The sequence below is a fragment of the Vicugna pacos genome, chromosome 18 (assembly GCF_048564905.1).
Source record: "Vicugna pacos chromosome 18, VicPac4, whole genome shotgun sequence".
NCBI lineage: Eukaryota > Metazoa > Chordata > Mammalia > Artiodactyla > Camelidae > Vicugna > Vicugna pacos.
In genome coordinates, this window is record NC_133004.1 from 42,930,737 (window position 1) to 42,950,476 (window position 19,740).

General features: G+C 45.1%; 1 protein-coding gene and 2 long non-coding RNA genes across 4 annotated transcripts in view; 1 reads left to right on the forward strand and 2 right to left on the reverse strand.

Annotated features, from left to right (window-relative positions):
• The window catches only part of LOC140687167 (uncharacterized), a 19,728-nt gene extending 17,577 nt beyond the window's left edge, over positions 1-2,151 (reverse strand). For both annotated transcript variants that reach the window (XR_012061322.1, XR_012061321.1), the window contains exon 1: positions 1,972-2,151. This is a non-coding gene — a long non-coding RNA (uncharacterized lncRNA). The remainder of the gene's footprint in view (positions 1-1,971) is intronic.
• CCZ1 (CCZ1 homolog, vacuolar protein trafficking and biogenesis associated) lies at positions 2,076-19,420 on the forward strand. Its single transcript, XM_072943333.1, has 15 exons — positions 2,076-2,281; positions 3,247-3,344; positions 3,438-3,531; positions 3,813-3,890; positions 4,257-4,304; positions 4,849-4,932; positions 6,106-6,281; positions 8,175-8,256; positions 10,435-10,496; positions 10,806-10,917; positions 16,032-16,065; positions 16,707-16,824; positions 17,355-17,513; positions 17,796-17,923; positions 19,074-19,420. Exons 1-15 carry the CDS (start codon positions 2,162-2,164, stop codon positions 19,127-19,129), a joined length of 1,449 nt encoding a protein of 482 aa, XP_072799434.1. The 5' UTR covers positions 2,076-2,161; the 3' UTR covers positions 19,130-19,420.
• On the reverse strand, positions 12,121-16,714 carry LOC140687168 (uncharacterized). Its single transcript, XR_012061323.1, has 2 exons — positions 12,675-16,714; positions 12,121-12,311 (listed from the first exon to the last, which is right to left on the reverse strand). It is a non-coding gene; the product is annotated as an uncharacterized lncRNA (long non-coding RNA).
• Positions 19,421-19,740: the final 320 nt, after the last annotated feature.

Genomic DNA, 19,740 nt, shown 5'->3' on the forward strand with positions numbered 1-19,740 from the left:
GAAAGAGTGACAGGACATATAGCAAAATGTTAATAGTAGTGACTCCAGCTGGCAGGATTACAGAGCAACGAGATGAGCCTGGAGGCTTTGTAGTAAGTGGAGCATAGTAACTAGAGAAAGTGAAAAACTGACACATAGATTTTACCCAGTCAGCCCAGCTCAAGAGAGCACATTCTCAGCAGTAGAATGATGTGTTTTGATTTTGAAATGAGGGCCTAGGCTGCCTAATGGGTCACAGAACTGGAAAACCCAGCTTGTATTATTTTCCCTACTTGCTTGTAAAATAGGGCGGCAACAGTGGCTATAATTTGGACCATTTTTACTTAAGAATATTTTGGCTTAGAGTTCAGTAGTTTATAATTTAACGGATCTCAAAGTTGGCTTTGTGAATGTTCTTAACTGTGTAAACTAGTGAGAATTACGGACATGCTTCAGATGTTAGCAATAACGTATTCTGCTTCAGACTCTGCACGTTATGAAATACTTCTACAATTTTGTTAATGTATAGGTTTTCACAGTTTCTTCCAGCTTGAACACAAAGTGCAGCAAAACAGTGAAGATGTGAAATATTCATCAGCTTGCTCAGGTTTACAAGTTACAGGGTTAATTCCGTGTAAGGAATGCAGTTTAACTTTGGGTAAAGAGTACTCAGGAATCCAATTTCAAGAAAAAAAACCTATCTGGTATCTCTTCTGCTAGTGTTAAGGTATGGCATTACTTTGCAAACACGTAAGAAGACAGATGAAATTGGAATCACCAGGATCATTTCCACCTGGCCTGTTAATTTATTCACAGGAAAGGCTATTTATTTACATTATGTTTTAACTAGTTCCAAAAAAATCAACTTTTTTTGGAAGGCGGATTTTGACATTGTTTTCTTAGGGGCTCTACGATGAATGTAAATGGGTTCATACCTTAAATTATTTTTAAGTTATAAAGTATTTCAAATGCTACCTTAAAAAATTTTTTTAAATTATTACTTTAATCTCAAAAACATGTCTTTCTAACAGAAGACTGTCCCATACTAAAGCAAGCTAGCTGAGGCAGTCTTTGAAGGGCAAGTAATGATAGTAATCTTTTGTTCAATAATCATTAAGGGCTGGGACCTACTATACATACAATCATAGTCCCATTTAATTCTTTTTTTTTCTGTTTTTCCATTTAATTCTTAAAGTGAAATTCCTACTGGAAAAGCCTTTACTATAGTTATTTTACATATAAGAGATAGAGACTGTAAAAAGGTTATGTAATTAGTCCAAGGAATCACGCCTGGGGAGGGACAGAGCTAGGATAAGTCCCCAGATCCGTCTCATGTTCAGATTCCAGCACCGCCTCCCTAAACGTGAAGGTCTATTCCGCCAGCTTGGATAACAGGTCCTGTTTCCAAACCTAACCTGTGACAGGTAAGACAACCTAAACTAAGGTCTTACTGAGTCTGGCCAAGCGGTCTGCTGCAAAGGCTTCATCTCCAAATACCAGGGCTCTAGTGCATCTAGTGAATCCCCAAAGCTGGAAAGGGCGATGCCCTGTGCTCCCACGTCCAGGGTCGGCACCGTGGGGAGAAAGCCACGCTCTGACCCGGCTTGTGCCACACACCGCACCTTGCCCTTTGCAGCAATCTCTCTCCTTGGAGCCAGAGGAATCCGGGTGCAGCGCCTGGTCCAGTCAGTTTGGTCTGATCCAGTTGTCACCTAAGGCTTCTCAAACTGGGATCCAAAAACCCCGACAAATGCTCGGAGGGACCCTGTGGATGCTGCAAACGGGCGAGCTGCCTGGCTGAACACATGTCCGCCCCCAACGCAGGAGCTCCCTTTACACCTTCACACTCCCTCCTATAAGAACTAAGCCTGTTTCATTTCTCTTTAAACACGCAACCCTCGCCTTTAGCCAGGACCGAAATCTGGGCGCAAAGTTCTGGAGTCGGGGAGAGTTCACCCTCAACTTAACTCCCGTAGTATTAGAAAGACTTACCTGGAAACAAATGGGAACCAAGCCCCGCAGGTGCGCCAGAAGGGGACTCCGGGCTGCGGGTTCTTTTTCCGGGCCAGCGGCGACCACTTCCGGGGCGGTGGCTAGCGAGGCGGAAGTGCGGTCTCCTCGCGGCGGCTGTCTCTGGGCGGGCAGAGGGAGGCTCCCGAGGGTGGGGGCCGGGCCGGGTGGGATGGCGGCAGCGGCGGCCGGGGCCGGGGCAGGAGCTGGGGCGGCCCAGGAGAAGCAGTTCCCGCCCGCGCTGCTGAGCTTCTTCATCTACAACCCGAGCTTCGGGCCGCGCGAGGGAGAGGTACGCAGAGCCGGGCGGCGCGCGGGCGGCCGTGGGCTGCCCAGAAGGGCCCGAGGGCTGCAGGCTGGGGGCGGCCGGCTGGCGGCGGGCCCCGGCAGCGGCCGGGTGCTCTCGGAGGCGGCCCCCGCCTGCCCGACGCCGGGCAGCACCTGTCCCTCTGCCCGCGTCGAGCGGCATTTACCGGACTGCGTTGTGCCAGGTGTGCACCGGGGTCGGGGATACGGCGGGGGCCGGACAACGCAGTCAGGGTCGGCTTCAGATCCCGGATCAACGCCTGGGTGTTGAGTGAAGGTTCGTCAGGTTAATTCCTCCACCAGGGCTGAGTCTCTTCTCCTTATATCAATCCTGGATGATTAAAATTGAGTTTGTCTTTGTTGCTGGAAGTCCCCGACTAGAAGCGTGGAACGAGAGTTGGGGACTGTAGTCTTGTAACGCAGACTTGGGGAATCTTCGGAAAGTTTTTTTCCAAATTAATAAATTCCGGAGGGTGAGGGTGGGTTATGTTTTTTAGGTGGGGATTGTGACTTCCTCAAAGGATGTCCGGCTTTAGGTTTTATTGGCAGCAAATCACGGACCTTTTAAAGGCTGTTAGTCCAAATGCCTGTGAACCTGCTAGGTTTCATTTGTGGGGAGGTGTATGTCTGTGCGCATCTTCTTATAACCGTTGCTGTATTGCAGATCAGCATGAGGAAACAAATACAAAGATCCGGTTTTAGGAATAGTTGTCTAGTGCTACTTCAGATGACATGTGACTTACTGAATATCACAGTTGCCTTTCAGGCAGGTGGGCATTATTTACACAGTGAAGAGAAGATAATTCTTGTTTTTCTAAAAAGGGTCTTTGTTTTGTTTTCCCTGTTAGCGTGTATGATACGAGAGGTTGACATTAAACTTAGCATTTTTAACAGCTAGGCTGGAAAAAAATGCTTGTGTCAGTGTTGTGATTCTGTTTCTTCATACTTTAGGAGGAAAACAAAATTTTGTTTTATTATCCAAATGAAGTAGAGAAGAATGAAAAAATTAGAAATGTCGGATTATGTGAAGCTATTGTACAGTTTACAAGGTAATGCCTTTCCGTGTGATTTTGTAGAGCTCAGTGAACTCTTGCACCTTATGCTGGAGAATTGCCCCTAACGTATTCTTTTAACCTTTACAGGACCTTTAGTCCATCAAAACCTGCAAAATCTTTACATACACAGAAGAATAGGCAGTTCTTCAATGAACCAGAAGAAAATTTCTGGATGGTCATGGTATTTACATACACAATACACATTTTTTAGTTTGTATAGTAAAGTTACGGACACTCTCTACTGTTAGGAATTCAGGAAGCCCTCTGGTCATTGCATCAGAGTAAACTTACGGTAAAATTGGTGGCAGTTTTAAAAATCAAACTCCTATTTGATGTATTTGTTCTTGGGGCTGTTTTAAGAAGTTTTGGTGTTGGGACATGTTCAAGTTTCTTAATTTAGGGGAAAAGTAAAAACACTTGTAACTGATTCATTGGGTAATTTCAGTTTATCAAACTTTGTAGGTTGTTCGGAACCCTATCATTGAAAAGCAGAGTAAAGATGGAAAACCAGTCGTTGAATACCAAGAGGAGGAGCTACTGGTAATGTGTCTTTTTACTTCATATTTTTAGAAAAAAATTGTTAATATCTTGGATAACTTATTTGTTCAGATTAAGCTATGTCTCTTTTGCAGAAGTTTCTCAAGGTACATGTAGCAAAATGTTATGACTACTGTTTCCATTGCACAATCTTATAAAAACGAATACGTACCCAAGGTTTAAAGCCCTCCTAAAAATTGGGCTTCCTGGTTCATAATTGAACTTAAATACCTCTTATTTTCAGCACACAACTATCGTAGCACAAAGTTTCTGAATCTTACATTGTTTTGCCAAGTGTCATTGTCCCTTTGCCGTGCAGTTTTTGTTTTCCACCTTGAACTGAGATCTGTGCTGTGTGTCTGTTTGTAGGACAAGGTTTATAGCTCCGTGCTCCAGCAGTGCTACAGCATGTACAAGGTGAGCGTGAGTCTGGCCAGTTACCCCAATTTACATGGGTTGTTTAAAAATAATTCTTAATTCTTCACATGACTGCAAGGTGACAATGTGTCTGTTTTAGGGGAGGAAATAACGGGGCCTTTGAAACAGCATTGAGGTTTCCCCCCGCACTTAGGCACCCAGCACCGAGCCCTGCTCTCCTCCCAGCCTTGTACCAGCAGCACATGCCCACCGCTGAATGACAGAGTCCATGTTCTTGAGGAAGATACATATTGCAGATATTTGTATGGTTGAAGGAGTCTGGCAGTATTATGTATGTAAAGTGAAACTTAGGTGTGAGAGGAAGTTTAAAAAAAAATGCCCAGAACAATAAGATGATTTCATAAAAATTACAACATCACTTAACAGTGTTTTGATAATTTGTGACTTACAACACAGGCTTCCTTATGTAAATATTTACTCAAAAGGAACTGGGGATGAGATAAGCTGAATTAATGTAAAAGAAAAAAAAACTTACTATAATAGGAAAATGACTTTTCTTTTTTTTAATCTTTTACCACGTTAGCTTTTTAATGGTACATTTCTGAGAGCCATGGAAGACGGGGGTGTCAAGCTCCTAAAAGAAAGATTAGAGAAATTCTTCCATCGGGTAAGGATTTGGGGTTTTATTTGTAATCTTGATAGTTGTTCAGACTGTTTGAGAGATACACAGACAAGTTTATTTCTCATATACCAAAAATCCTAGAACTTGGAAGTGGCAAAGTGTCTACGACATATTGTGACAAAATCAGACCAGTGGGGAAACTCGTTAGATTTGCATGGTTGAATCAGAGCTTCCTGCCCTTTGTGCGCAGCTGCTTAAAGCATCTTGGAGACATCTTTTGGCTTCATCTTTGCCCCACTGCATCTGTCAGTGTGGGCTTACTCAAAATCAAACTTATTGTGTGGTGGATTGGTTAATAAGCAAAATTGTACATACTGTGAATTGATTTGGTTCACTAAACAGACGTCATCTCTGTTGACTCAAGAAGTTTTGGCTGTGACACAGACTTTCTCGTCTTATTGGTTATTAGTGGGATTTGTCCCTAAATAGTTGCCGTTCTCCTTCAGTGTCACCTTTGCATATTTCACCCTACCTCTGGTCATACTCAGTTGACCTTAGAGAAATGATTTCCATTTATTTTGCTCGCTGCACTACCTTTGATGTGTATTCTTGAATTACTTTGTTTTTTTGAATTTTCTTTCTTGTTTCTTCACGTTAATGATCATTATTATCCAGTGTGTCTCCTGGTGCCTGTTGGTGTCTTCATTCCTCTCCTGTCCATCCACACTGTCCATGCACACTGACCGCGTGTCCTTTTAGTGTGATTTGAGTATAAAGTGGCACTGTCTGTCCATGATACCACGTGTGGGGGTCGGTCTGATCTGGGGAGCACTACTATAAGGAGTTAAACACGTGAAAAAGATAGAACACAATACTGAATAAACACTAATTATATTTGAACTTTATACTTTGAAAAGGGGAGGGTATAGCTCAGTGGTAGAATGCATGCTTAATGTGCACAAGGTCCTGCGTTCAGGCCCTGGTACTTCAATCACTCACTCAATCCAATTACCACCCCCCACCAAAAAAACTGACAAAATATATTTTGAGGCTGGGCGCTGATTCCGAACCCAGTTCCCTGTGGCTCGCCTACTTGTTGCTCTTGTCAGTGTGCTGTTTGCTAGGATGTAATTGTTCCATAAATTAAGACTTTCCGCTTGTCAGAGTGCTGTATTCAGTGTACCACGAGTGAGTTTTACGCCTTCCTTTTTCCTACAGTATTTGCAAACGTTGCATCTGCAGTCATGTGATCTACTTGACATTTTTGGTGGAATCAGCTTCTTCCCATTGGATAAAATGACGTATTTGAAAATCCAGTCCTTTATTAATAGAGTGGAAGAAAGCCTGAGTATAGTCAAGTACACCGCCTTTCTCTATAATGACCAGCTCATCTGGTAGGTACGCCCTAAGGCTTAGCAAGGCAAAGAAGAAAGGATAATAAAGACAGCAGTGCCGGCGTCAATAGCAGGATGTCAAACTGGAAATAACAGGGGGGGTTGGGGCAGGTGGGAAGCATCTTGTTAGATATTGTCAAAATAAGGCAGTGATTGTTTAAACCAAAATGAGGGTAATTTTGTTTAAAATTACCAAGCAGGGGAGTTAGAAGAGGAGTTTAAAACTGGTTCCATGAAAGAGGAAATGTGAGGTTTAAGAATCCTATTTTTATTTTAGTGTTTTTCCAAAAACATCTTCAAAGAAGCAGTATAGTAAATGTGGGAAGCACAGTTTTCATGCTTTCTTTTAAAGAAGCTAGATTTGTAAAAAATATCCTGGAAGTTAAAAATACTATAAAGCCAGGAAGTTACCCACTGTCATCAAGCTGTGTTTGCACCTCGTAGTAGAAACAAACCATAATTTCTTTGATGAAAGTGTTGATACTGTTAGAAGAAACAAAGATAAACTGTTACTAAATGTTCTCAATATATATCTTTTAGCCCAGTATTTCCAAAGTATTATCTTAACATGTAAACAATATTAAAAAATTATTAATGAGCTATTCTTTTCATGCTGAGTCTTAAAAATCCAGTGTGTATGTTACACTCATTTGGACCAGCAAGTTTTCAGGTGCTCAGTGGCCGGGTGCGAGCAGGAACTGCCCCGCGCAGAATGCCTTATACGCTGCCTGCCGCTTCCCACTAAGACCCCTCCCCACGCGGATGTGTTAATGTCTTAAAAGGAAAAATGACATCAGGAGCCTGTTTTGTTTTTCTCTTTCTCTTCTCTCACCTCAGTTATTTCCGCAAAAGAAAAGAGCAGGGGACTTTCCGGGTGTTTGACTTGAAAAGCCCACCTGCCTGGTTGGCTGCCAGTAGCTTTCAGAGTTGGTGTTGTCACAGGATGCACACCGACGGTTCTTGGCCGCTTCTCTGGCGGCCTCACCTTCGGACCCGGAACTTCATTCTACTTGGCAGAAAATTACCACCTGCCTCCGGGCGTTAGGTCCCTGATAGTTTCAGCTGTGGATAGAAGGTTCTGGAACCTCAAAAGAGGAGGGGTAGTGTAGGAAGAGGAAGAGAGAAGCCAACGGGAGGCGCCAGGGAGGCGGGCACGCTTCTTTGCTAAGCCAGGCCCAACTTCCAGTGCAGGATTTTACTGAGCAGGAAGAGAGGGCCTCTGGATTGTGGTGCAGAGGCTTTATTTATATAAAGTTGAATTTCCTCACTGGACTTTTTCAATATCTTGAATGGAAAAAGCCCCAGATACAGACTTATTGTTTACATCCTAATCTGAAAAACCGATTTCAAATAGAGCCCGATGCCTGCTAGCTTCTCAGCACTTTTCCACATGCCACTCACTCTTGCCGCATTTCAGATTGGGTGGTTTGCCAGAAAGCGTGTTTCTTTCTCTTCCCCCCTTTGCCTGCCCTGAAATCGGGAGCATTAAAATCTGCACACGTTTCTGAGACGTGGCAGGACCCAGGTCTGTTCAGGATGCTAACCCTGCAACCCAGCGAGGGGGGAGACGTCGGCTCCCAGAATTGGAGCGCTGGGGCTGCCGCTGCTCCCTGAGCAGTCCCGCCTGGAAGGCAGGCAGAGAAGCAGAGCCACCGTGACTCTTTGTTTCAAAAGGGTTAAAAATACGAGACTACCTAGTAGTATCCTGGACCGATCAGAATGAAGTTCTCGCTGCAGGACTCAAGTTGATTCATCCCCGTCTTGAACGTCCCTGTCAAGGAGGGGGCTTCTTGATAGAATGTAAAAGAGAGAGAGAGATGAAGTTTTATCATAGAGCAATGGAAAGACAGATCAACTCCAGACTTTTAACATGGTGTTTTTCTGATGTTTCAGGAGTGGATTAGAACAAGATGACATGAGAATTTTATACAAATACCTCACCACATCTCTATTTCCAAGGCATATCGAACCTGAGGTATGATTGGGTACTAATCTCTCTCTCTAGATGGACGGATTGGTAAATAGAGACATAGCCAGACGTAGTTGGCGCGCGCACGCACACACACACACACAGATCTCGGGGGTGGAATAACGTGGTGGGAGGGGCAATTCTGATCTTTATTTTTACATTATTAGTGTGATGTTTAGTTACATATTTGTCCCTCAGTATCCATGGGGGATTGCTTCTAGGACCCCCAAGGTTACCCGCATCCACGGATGCTCAAGTTCCTTGTATAGAATGGTGTAGTACTTGCATGTAACCTGTGCATGTCCGTATACTCTGAACCATATGTCCGTATACTCTGAACCATCTGTAGATTATTGTAATACCTAATACAATGTAAATGCCACGTAAATAGTTGACATTGTGCGGCAAATTCAAGTTCTGCTTTGTGGAACTTTCTAAAAAAATTGTTCCCCCAAACATATTCACCTTGCAGTTGGTTGAATCCACAAATGGGGAATCCGCAGATGTGGAAGCCTCGGATACAGAAAGCCAACTGTATTTATTTAGTTGTGTTATCACTTAGCCCAGAAAACCATGCATGTCAGCTTTTCTTCATTTTCTTACATTCAAATGCAAAAGCAAAGGTATGTTTTTAAGAGAATGTTTTACTCAGTACGGGAAGAGCTGGATTTTTAGGTAAGATTTTGTGAACTCTGAAAATACCAGGGATCTTGGACAAAATAGTGGTTAATCCTATAGTCTTTTTGTCTACAAACATGAGATCTAATTTCAAGTAAATTTTGTAGTGCCTGCCTGGTGTTTCCAACCTGGCACTTAGTTTCCCAGTTTTCTGCAGAGAACTGTAAATAATATAGGGTTGTCCCCAAAGATCTTTTTTTAGCTTTAATTAGGTTGGAAGTGAAAAAAGTATTCCTCACCCATAAAACCACCACTTTGGCCCAGGTGCCCGCATGCACTCTGTCTCCCTCGATCTGTTTATTAAGCCATGACCTGAAACAACAGGAAAAACCTCTCTGACAAGAAATCTCGAGGTTCTGAGAAGAACCTGGTCCTGCGCTTAGTTCCTTGCTGGGTGGCTTGAATACAGTGGCTAACGTTTCTGGAACGTGTACCGTATGCCAGACATGGCGTGAGTGCCCAGCAAACCGGCATCATCCCATGACATCCCGACAGCAGTCCTGCAAGAGGGGTAGCTTACGTCCACCTTGCAGATAGGATACCCAGGCTTGGGGCTTGCATGCCTCCCGCAGAGCCAGGACTTGCTCTCAGCTTCCACCTGAGGCTAAAGCACCTGCTTGCAGCCACACCCTCAGAAGGATCCTTCAGGAGGCTTTTCCATGGGGGATGGTGCTGTTGCAACAGCAGAAAATCCTATGTGGTTCTTTATTATGTCTAAAGAGCCGGGCTTATAAAATAGGAACATACAAAGAGGCAGTGTGAACGTGGGCACGTGCGATCTTCTCTGAGTACAAGCTGCACATGTGAGAGTTAGCTGTGTGTTGTCACTGTTAAGACTTATATGTTTTTCAGTCTTTCACTTGCAGTTATATGCTGAAATTCTGTGTAGACTCGGACATCAAACATTTTAGAAGGATAATAAGTTTTAGCTAACATGACTATTAAATTTGTTTTTTTTTCAATTCCTATGTATATTGGAATAGTGTATGTTCACCAGAAGAAACCAGGAACGTGTCACAAATACAAATCTAGGAGGAGGCGTGATGTCAGGGCTGCAGGTGGAGGCTTTGAGGTCAGACAGGCCTGGGTTTGAGTCCGGCCCTGCCGCTTAGGAGCTGGGTGAGCCGGTGAGCTCCGGCGAACCTCAGCCTGCACATCCAGAGAACAGGGAGCGGGTTCCCCCCAGGAGTGACAGGAGATGAAGTTAAGGAATCTATGTCATTGCCTGGCATGCATTAACCACATGGGAGATTTCAGTTATTGCTGTAAAAGGAGCTAAATCAGCATGTGGAATTTAGGGCTCAGTGAAGTTATGATCGTTCTGGTTAAAATCAGTGAGTTCTTTAGGTACCTCTACTCCCCCATCTCTTTTTTTTGTTGGGGAGGAATATGGGTAATTGATACAGAAAAATGGCATGGAGCCAATGAGTACCTATGAATGCTATTTTTCAGAGCATTGAATATAGAAAATGTAATGTCATTTGTCAGCGTTAAATTTGTTTGCAGTTGGCAGGAAGGGATTCTCCAATAAGGGCAGAAATGCCAGGAAATCTTCAACACTATGGAAGGTAAGACTTTTGTCTTTTAATATACAGTGTTGGATTTTATTATCTTTTTTGGTCAAGATAAGATCATGAGCACCAAATTGCTGTCATGCTGTTTTACTGACCATCATCAACACAGGAAATTCTTTTGTTTCCAATGAATTAAAACTATTACTTTTTTATATTCTGATTTGGTGTTTTCCAAGTAGTGTCTGGCTTTTTTAAAAAAAGAGTATATATTAAGTAGGTATACTAAGGTGGCATGAACTGTGTATATATTCCTGGTTATAATCTGCCTAATTGAATCAAGTCATCCCTGTGCTTGCTTTTCAGATTTCTTACCGGACCCTTGAACCTTAATGATCCAGAAGCAAAATGCAGATTCCCCAAAATTTTTGTAAATACAGATGACACCTATGAAGCGCTGCATTTAATTGTTTATAAGGTAACAACTGTTTTTCCCTCCAGGGTTACTAGATTGATCCTAGAGTAATCTTTCTTGCATTTGGGCACCAGGTAGGTATGAGACCTCTTCAGTGTTTCTTGGAACAAGTGTTACAAGTTCTCATTATTGTAAAACTCAAAATAGGTGCTCTCTGGACTAATGGGCTAACTTCCGGTCCCCGTGAGACAGTTCTGTGATGAGTGTGTCACTGTCCGAGGCCGTGACTCACGAGCATTTCAGGTCCTGCACGCGGACAAGTCAGAGGCCGTGGAGGCCAGTGCCGCCTGTTGCTGGGGGCCTGCCCACACCTCAGTGGATTCTGCCTGCGCTCTGATTTTAAAGCTGTGGACTTGCTCATTCTGTAAGGCTAGTCTGAGTTTCCGGCAGGATGTTATCTTGGAAAGATGTATATTTAGGTTAGGTTGGGTTTTTCAAAGGCAGCTTTTGGTTCAAGAAAAAAGGCCGAGCATGCGTTGTTTCTCTTTCCCACCTGAGCATACAGTTACGTTTTAGTTCGTAAGGGCTTAGAAATGATGCTCTGTGGCCCAGGAAGGAGGTGAAATCAGAGGATGGGGGAATTCTCTTAACTTCCTGAAAGGTGGGAAGGAGACACAGAGTGGTGCTTGGTGGAGGAGCGTGGAGGGAGCGCTGGCTGTGAATGCGGGCGGAGGGGCCCTGTAGGCCCCCCCCCCCCGAGAAGCTCGCGGCTCCAAGGAGCCCAGCCTTCACCTGAGGAGTCAGGAGGGGGACTTGGGAACAAGGAGGTGAGTGAAGTGTCGGACGTAAACCAGCCACCCACCCTTCCCCCACCCTCACACACAGACAGCCATGCACCCAGCCCTGGATGCAAACTGAGGCTCTTCTGAAAGGAAGCAACGATCTGGAGAAAGCTGGAGGGGCTCACGGGGGTGTCAGCACCTGACGGTTCGGCCCCACTCCTGGCGTGGCCTTGCGCCCACAGGACTGCAGCCCTCGGGCTGCGCTCGAGGCCAGGCCTCCTCCCCAGCCAGACTTTCAGGTCCCTCATCCTGATGTGTGATTGGAAAAACAAAACTGGGGGTCCTATGAGAAGCAAGAGTGATTCAGAGAATAGAAGAGAACTTTTAAGAATTAATACCCACAGAGATTAGAGAAATTGTATGTGTAGAAATGAAACAGGATGACATGGAGGAGCAGAGGTTATGCTCAACTTAGGCTAATTGCAAATATAATGTAAAAGTTTTCTTTATTGTGGTAGATATGTGTAACATCTAATTTGCCATTTTAACCATTTTTAAGTGTACAGTGTGGAGTATGTTCACAGCATCGTGCAGCCGTCACCACTGTCTATTTCCAGGACTTTTCTTCACCCCAAAGAGAAATTCTGTGTCCACCAAGCAATAACTCCTCACCCCCTGAAAATAGAATTGTTGACATAAGAAATTAGAGGAGTTAAAGATAAGTTACTTTCCCCAGAATATAAGACAAAGTGATGAGCGATAAAATACGGGAGGAAAGGTGAGAGAGGAATTTCAACATCTGATCGACAGAAAGTGGAGAGGAAATTAGTAAGAGGTCTTATGAGAAAATGTCTAGCTGAAGAGGCACACGTTTGCCAGGTTGAAAAGGCCCGAGTGTCTAGCGCAATAAATCTAAGCAGCCCACGCCTGCGCATACCGGCGGGCAGTTTCAGAAATGTCAGAAGAAGATCCTGGAAGCTTCCAGAGGGAAAACCAGGTTAAAAAAAAATGTAAAACTGAGATTGGCAGTTTCCTCACCAGCACTTGATGTCAGGTGACGACGGGAGAAAGACTCGTGGGGTTCTGAGAGAAAATGATTTTCAGTGTAGACTCGTTGCCAAGCCAAACCATCAATCGTGGGGAGAGAGAAGAAAGATACATTAAGCATGAGGTTCCCCCTGCATCCTTCCTTAGCACGCGGCATGAGGTGGTATCTGGGTAGCATTCAGTAAGGAATCCAAGAAAGAAAACACTTTGGAATCTAAAACAGTGGTTTTTCCCCGTGAGAACATGGTTCTGTTCTGGATGTGGGGGCTCCAGAATGAAAAGATGTTTCATTCATAAAATAGTAAGATGAAGAGATTTGATTCATTGTGTCATGTGATGAAGGATGGCGAGGGAGGAAGGCCTTGTAAGGAAAATAGACAAAAAGGCATGGTCTGAAAATGAGCCCAACTAAAGTGAGGCGTAACTTAGAGCAGTAACTGGAGGGAAAAGTCCACTTTCATATCAAGCTAAAACCCTCCTCCTCTGAATGACTCGGGGGTGATGACTTTGATCCTGAACACGAGCTGGCACGCTGCTGTGTGCTGGGCTTTCGTTTTTAGGGTCACCCACGGATCTAACTTGAGGTGTGATGATGCCATCACAGTTCTGTTAAAAGAGTTCGTATCTATTTTAAAAACGGCTTTATTGAGGTATAATCCACAAACCGAGTAATTCACCCATTTAAAGCATACAATTCAAGGGTCCCCAGGACATCCTTAGGTCTCACGCGGACTCCCAGTTCAGGGGATCCAGGAGTGACCAGGTGCAGGCTTCTGGTGTCTTCTCTGGGTGGGGTCGTGCAGACAGCACCGCGCCTGTTTCTCCCGGCAGTGACATGTGACACTTGTGGAGTATGGTCAGCCAGGGAAGCTCACCCAAGCCTTGACGTCCAGAGGTTGTATTCAGACCCAGCCGACCACATCCACCTGGCTGACCGTGGTCTCTGGCCTCCAGGGGTCCAGATGGTGCTGTGGGAGCTCAGGGCCATAAGGGGTCCTGGTCTGTGGTTCTCTTTTCTCAGAATCCTTGTCTGCCTTTGGTATCAGGGTATCAGCTGGCCTCAGAATAAGCTGGCAAGTGTTCTCTCGTCTCCTGTTTTTTGGAAGACTGAAAGATCAGTGCTAATTCTTCAAATGTTTAGTCACAGTGAACCACCTGCCTCTGGGCTCTTCTTTGTGGGCAGTATTTATTAATTAGTCTCTTAACTTACTTTTCTGCTTTTCTATTTGAGTCAGTTTCAGTGGTTTGTGTCTTTCTGGGAGTTTGTCCACTTTAAGTAACTCAGGTTGATGGTATACAGTTTTTCCTATTACAGCCTCATTTGTAATCTTTCTTTTCCTTTAAAGCCAGTAGTGTTGTCTCTTTCATTCTTGGTTTTAGAAATGTGAATCCTCTCTCTTTTTCACTTGGTCCAGACAGTCTAGCTGAAGGTTTTTCACTTCTGTTGATCTTTTCAGAGAATCAACTTTTGGTTTTCTTCTTCTCTGGCTTTTCTGTTCTCTCTTTCGATTTCCTTCCGCTCCCCTCTTTACTGGGTCCTGCCCCGGCTTGCTCAGGCTGTTTGCTCCCCTTTCTTCCAGGGTCTTCAGATGGAAAGTTACATTTTTGATTTGAGAACTTTCTTCTTTTTAACATTTTTGTTTATAGTTATAAAGCTAAAAGACTTCTGTTATACCAAGATTTAATGGGTTTTCTTGGGTAAACATTCTTCCATTGGCTGTCTGCCCTGAGGACAGTTTCCCTCTGGAAGTCTAAATGAGTGTTTCTGATGTGTTTCTCCAATTTATGGTGTTTCACTGGGGAGAGAGCCCCACGCTCCTCACTCTGGGAGCGCTCTAAGGGTCCTTGGCTCTTCCAGGTACCTACTGAAACGATGGTGGTGTCTGAGGTTAATATGCAGTGGGCAGGTGGCAGGCTTGGCCATGAGTTGACAGTCGTTGAGAAGGTGATGGTCCGAGGGGTTCGTGTATACCATTCTGTGTACATTTTTTATATATTGGAAATTCTTTAACTTTTAAAATAGAGACTTTAAAAGGCACATTGTTAAAAAATCAACCTGTAAGAGGTCCGATGCACAAATGCCTGGTGGCCAGCGTCAAGGAAGGAAGTGGATCGGGCCTCAGGACCCCGTGACACACAAGGTTGCACGTGTCCCAAGGAGACCAGCCACTGCTCCAGCCCAGAGGGAAGAGCAAGTGGCCCCAGCCCTCTTGATGCTTTAGGAGAGGCTAGAAGTTGGAATTTGGGTAGAAAACTAGTTGGCATCTAAGTCAAAATTACTTTAAACACAAAGAAACACATATATTGGATAGAACCGGCCCGGAAGCCTCCAAGCTTGCACCCTGTTTATGCAAATGTAAATAACAAAGCAACATAAATGTCACTGACTTTGACAGTGTATAAATAAATCTAGCTCACGGGCTGAGAGGTGGGAGTGGGGCGATGCTGGCGTGGTGGGCTGTTAATGCCCATTTAAATAGTGGCAGCTCAGGGCTCCGGCCAGTGACTGGGGGCCTGAGAGGCGAGCCATCCGAGGCTGCACAGGGACCACCGGGTGGAGGAAGCTGAGTGGCCGTGAACTGCGGGGCTTGGGGAGGGGGGGCGACAGAAGAGAGGCTCTGTCACAGTGTCTCACGGTGACCGCGGTGTAACCATGTTGTCTAGGCCATTGACCGTGGTCGCCAGCAGGAACAGCCCTCAGAGAAGGAAGCCTTGTGCATTTTCACCATAAGCCTGTGTGTTCTGCTTGCCCTTTTTTAACAGTACACATTGCTTTGATACATTTAAATACTTTTGGTTATTTTATTTATGTCTCCATTGCTGTAGGTTCCTGTTACTAATGTCATAACTGCATTATTTCCTATAATAAAAAGTGAAGCAAGGTGACATTAGTTTGCTGGGTTTTTTAACTTATCTGTATCAAACACACTTGAAAATAGACTGGAATAATGAGTCCCCAGGTACCTGTCACACAGCTTAATAATAGGCTAATATTTCATCTCTCTTCCCTACATATTTGGGTTTTTTGCTAGAGCATTTAAAAAATTTTTTGTTTTCACTAGAGCATTTTAAATCATGATGTAATTTCGCTCATACATGGTTCACTTTGCATCTCTAATAAGGACATCTATTTTAATATAACCCTCCGCCATTAGCACACCTGACCAGAATAAGCAATGCTGCCTAGTATCACCTGCGATCCAGGCCATGTCCATGTTTCTGCAGTTGATTGAAAAAGGTCTTTATAAAGGTGATATGTTGAAATGCAGACTCAAACCAGGCCGCTGCATTTGGATATGTAAGCCTTTTTTGGTTCCCTTTTCTCATCTTTGGTTTATCTCCCCCCAGGCCATGAGTGCAGCTGTGTGCTTCATGATCGACGGTAAGTACGCACCTGCGTCTGATTCCAGCCTGATTAGCTAAGCCTTTTCTCTTTCCGCTTTGCCATGTTCTGGTCCAAAATGGTAACTATGTGGTCCAGGCGACAGGGAGGCTGTGCTAAGCACCGCTCTCCAGCTGGGGCCTCCGCCATCTTAACTAGCGCTTTCTAAGGCCGTGAAAGCCCCAGCTTCCTGCCTCTCAGCAGCGGGACCTGGGCACCTCTGTGCCTTCCTGCCTGTGAAGTGGCTGCCAGAGTGCCCACCCCAGGGGCTCTGAGGGTGAAAGGAGGTAGCATGTGTCCAGCGCCTGGCCCGGGAGTGCTGTGTAGTGTCTGTTCAGTGCATATTTGGCCGTCCCGGGTCTCCCGGGGGGCGGCAGCCAGTTTACCCGCCGCGGGGCATGCTGCCATCAACACGCACACTGAGCTAGGCCTTCTGAGTCTTCTTCACCTTAAATGTAGCTAATTCTGACTCTTCTGTTTCTCTTCTGTTTGGGAGGGGAGGGGGGCTGGTATTAATTGTTCTATTTCCCGGATAAGTAAAGTTTTAATTTGAATATTGTCGTTAAGATGGTGAAGTGAACCTTGACCTTTCTAACGTGAAGCGTCCAACGCTCACTGGCGTTTCTTAAATTGCTTGTTAGCCTCCGTACAGCCGACGTTGGATTTTTGTCGAAGGCTGGACAGCATCGTCGGGCCCCAGCTCACGGTGCTGGCATCTGACATTTGTGAGCAATTTAACATCAACAAGAGGATATCTGGGTTTGTACTTTGCTGCGTGTTTACTCTCAAGCATTAACTGACCTTGGAAGAGTAAGGGTGGGTTTTGCTTAAGAAGGTGGGTGGTGGTGACGTTCGTGTTTTCTCTGAATCCGGAGAACGTGGGCTGTTCAGTCCTGGGGAACCGCTCCCAAGTGTTTCTGCCCTACGGTGACAGCTGGGGCTGGGTCTTCTCTCACTGCATCCCCTTAGCCCTCTCCCTGGTGGCGCTGTGACCATCTGGGGTCAGGTGTGCTGTCTGTGCCTGTGGTCGTGGCCCTGTGAGTGCGCCTCACATTCCTCCTGCCCCCCACCCCCGCGCACTGCGAGTGGTATTCGTCGTATTGAACACCTCACGGATATCAGCTAAGCTACTGTTCAGCCCTACGCCTTAACTGAGATTCTTGATTTGAAGGCCCAGCTGTTGGAAAGGCAGCCTCAGCCATCACACGGTCAAGGCTTTGCCAGTGTAGCTGTCGGGATCAGATCACTGTACTTTCCTATGTCACCGTCTCAATGACATGTTTCCACAGGTCTGAGAAGGAACCCCAGTTTAAGTTTATCTACTTCAACCACATGAATTTAGCAGAAAAAAGTACAATTCACATGAGGAAAACACCCAGTGTGTCACTAACATCTGTCCACCCGGACTTAATGAAGATTCTAGGTGACATCAACAGTGACTTCACCAGGTAATTCTCACCACCTCTCAGTTTAGGTGCCTGCTTTCTAACAAGAGACATTAAAGGGCTCATCCCCAGAAGCTGGGGGACCCAGGGCCCCCTCTTCAGGGGCTCACACCTGATCACTGCCCTGGGCACCGCTGCCCAGCAGACCGCTGAGCCCAGAAGTTGCTGGTTGCTCATATGTGACGCCCTGAACAGAGTTTCCTGTTTCTTGTTTTAGAATGTCTGTTGTCACGGTCTAGCTGTGTATGGAAGCAGCAATTGCCTTTTGAAACTCTTGTCTTGCAGAGTGGATGAGGACGAAGAAATCATCGTGAAAGCCATGAGTGATTACTGGGTCGTTGGGAAGAAGTCTGACCAGCGGGAGCTGTACGTCATTTTGAATCAAAAAAATGCAAACCTGATTGAAGTAAATGGTAAGTAGGATTTGGTATTTGAGCAGAATTTTGATGCTACTGATATTTAAAAACGATCTTTTCAGCATACAAAGAAACACACTAAATAGAACAAAGTATGACTTGAGATTTTAAGCAGATGCCTCTGTTGCCTAAAGGAAAGCATCATGTGACCTATTTCTGTTTTTCTGTAGTTTAGTTCCTTGGGAAAGTATGTGGAACACTTGCCAGTCTCTTGGGAAACTTGATAAAGGCCAAAAGAAAATTATTTGCTGTAACACTAAGGAAAAACCAAAATCCCATGGCTTTATGTACTGTGTGTAAAAATGTCCATTTTTATTCCCCGTATAAAAACACATTTTGGTGCAGAGCTGCCAGGTTTACTCGGCAGTTCACAGCCATCTCTGTGCACAACCGGAATAATGATGCAGAAGTTTCCTTCCGCCTTCCAGCCGGAGCGGTCGGTCTGGCTGTGCACTTGGCAGAACCCCGACGGCGGCTCTCACTTGCCCTGGAGGATAGCGTGTGTCACTTTGAGGGCACTGGGCTCCTTTGCTGCCCTGCCTGAGACCTGGAGCAGGGAGAGTACAGCTGGGGGATGCAGCCCAAGTGCCGACTGTAAGAACAGTTAGGTGTGAGGGTCCTTTGTTCTGCAGACATCTTCTGGGGCGTACGCAGTTCTTCTCCTGACCCAGGTTCTTGTGTGAATAGTTGTGTGCGTGAGAAACTACCTCGGTGAATTACATGCCTCATTTAAAACAGGAATCGAATACGATCAAGGCAGTGGCGCCCTGTGGAGCGCCTGCTCCCCAGCTCAGGGCTGCAGGGGGCTTTCCTGGGGTTGTGCCAGGCTCCTCAAGATCTGAGGGGTCCTGCTCCTACCCCCACCCCGCGGGGGTCCTAGGCACTTTGAGTGCTGGCTTTGAGCTTTCTCGGGCCCAAAGGAGCCGCGTTAATTAGCACTGAAGTCTCTTACAAGTTAGGCTTTTTTCTTTCTCTCAGTTTATTAACAGTTCATACCAGGGCTACTGAGATTTAAGGTCAAAATTAATGCAGACTTGCATTTATTCCCATCTTGACTCCAGGGAATTTCAGGTGCTGATAATAGATCATATAACCTTTTAAGCGAGAACTTCTTTTCCTTACGCACTGTTTTCTGTTCTTTTTGCAGAAGAGGTCAAGAAACTTTGTGCGACACAGTTCAATAACATCTTCTTCCTGGATTGACTGATACTGGCTCACCGAAACATCTTTTGAAAACAACTCAGCAAGCATTTTGTTTACCATTGCAGGTTATTGGTCATATTACTGACTGGATTAATGACAATAGTAAAGCAATACTTGCTTTGAAGAATCAAATTTCTACTCAGTCTGATGATCCCCTGAGGTTTTTAGATTTTAAATATTTATGTGGAATTAATTACAGGTAGTCAGCTACATCTCTGTCATTCCATTCTTTTGACATTATGTGAATATTTTACTGGAAAATAAGACTAATAAATTGTTAAAGTTTTTAAATTTCTGGTTTTGCAGTGAGTCTGTCCCTCGTTGCTCGTTTGTAGACCACACTGGCCGTGGGGTCCCAGCCCATCCTCGGAATATTCTAGCAGCTAGAGCCGCTCTGGGTTGGGATTCCTTCCCAGTCACTGGACCTCGGGTGGTAAACCGTGAGGCGTCTGCCCAAAGTAGTTGCTGGACTTGGTTTTATTTTGAGTATTAACCTGATTTTTCGACCACAAGTAAACAGAATACAAAGAACTGAATGGAAGCGCTCCAGTGTGGTCCAAGCATAATGCCACGGAGTGGCCCCAGGAAGCCGCAGCTCTGCACGCATCCTC

Coding starts and splice junctions, on each gene's coding strand:
- CCZ1 (XM_072943333.1), top strand. CDS start 2,162: ATGGCGGCAGCGGCGGCCGGGGCCGGGGCAGGAGCTGGGGCGGCCCAG. Junction 3,345..3,437: donor GCTATTGTACAGTTTACAAG/GTAATGCCTTTC, acceptor TAACCTTTACAG/GACCTTTAGTCCATCAAAAC. Junction 6,282..8,174: donor TATAATGACCAGCTCATCTG/GTAGGTACGCCC, acceptor CTGATGTTTCAG/GAGTGGATTAGAACAAGATG.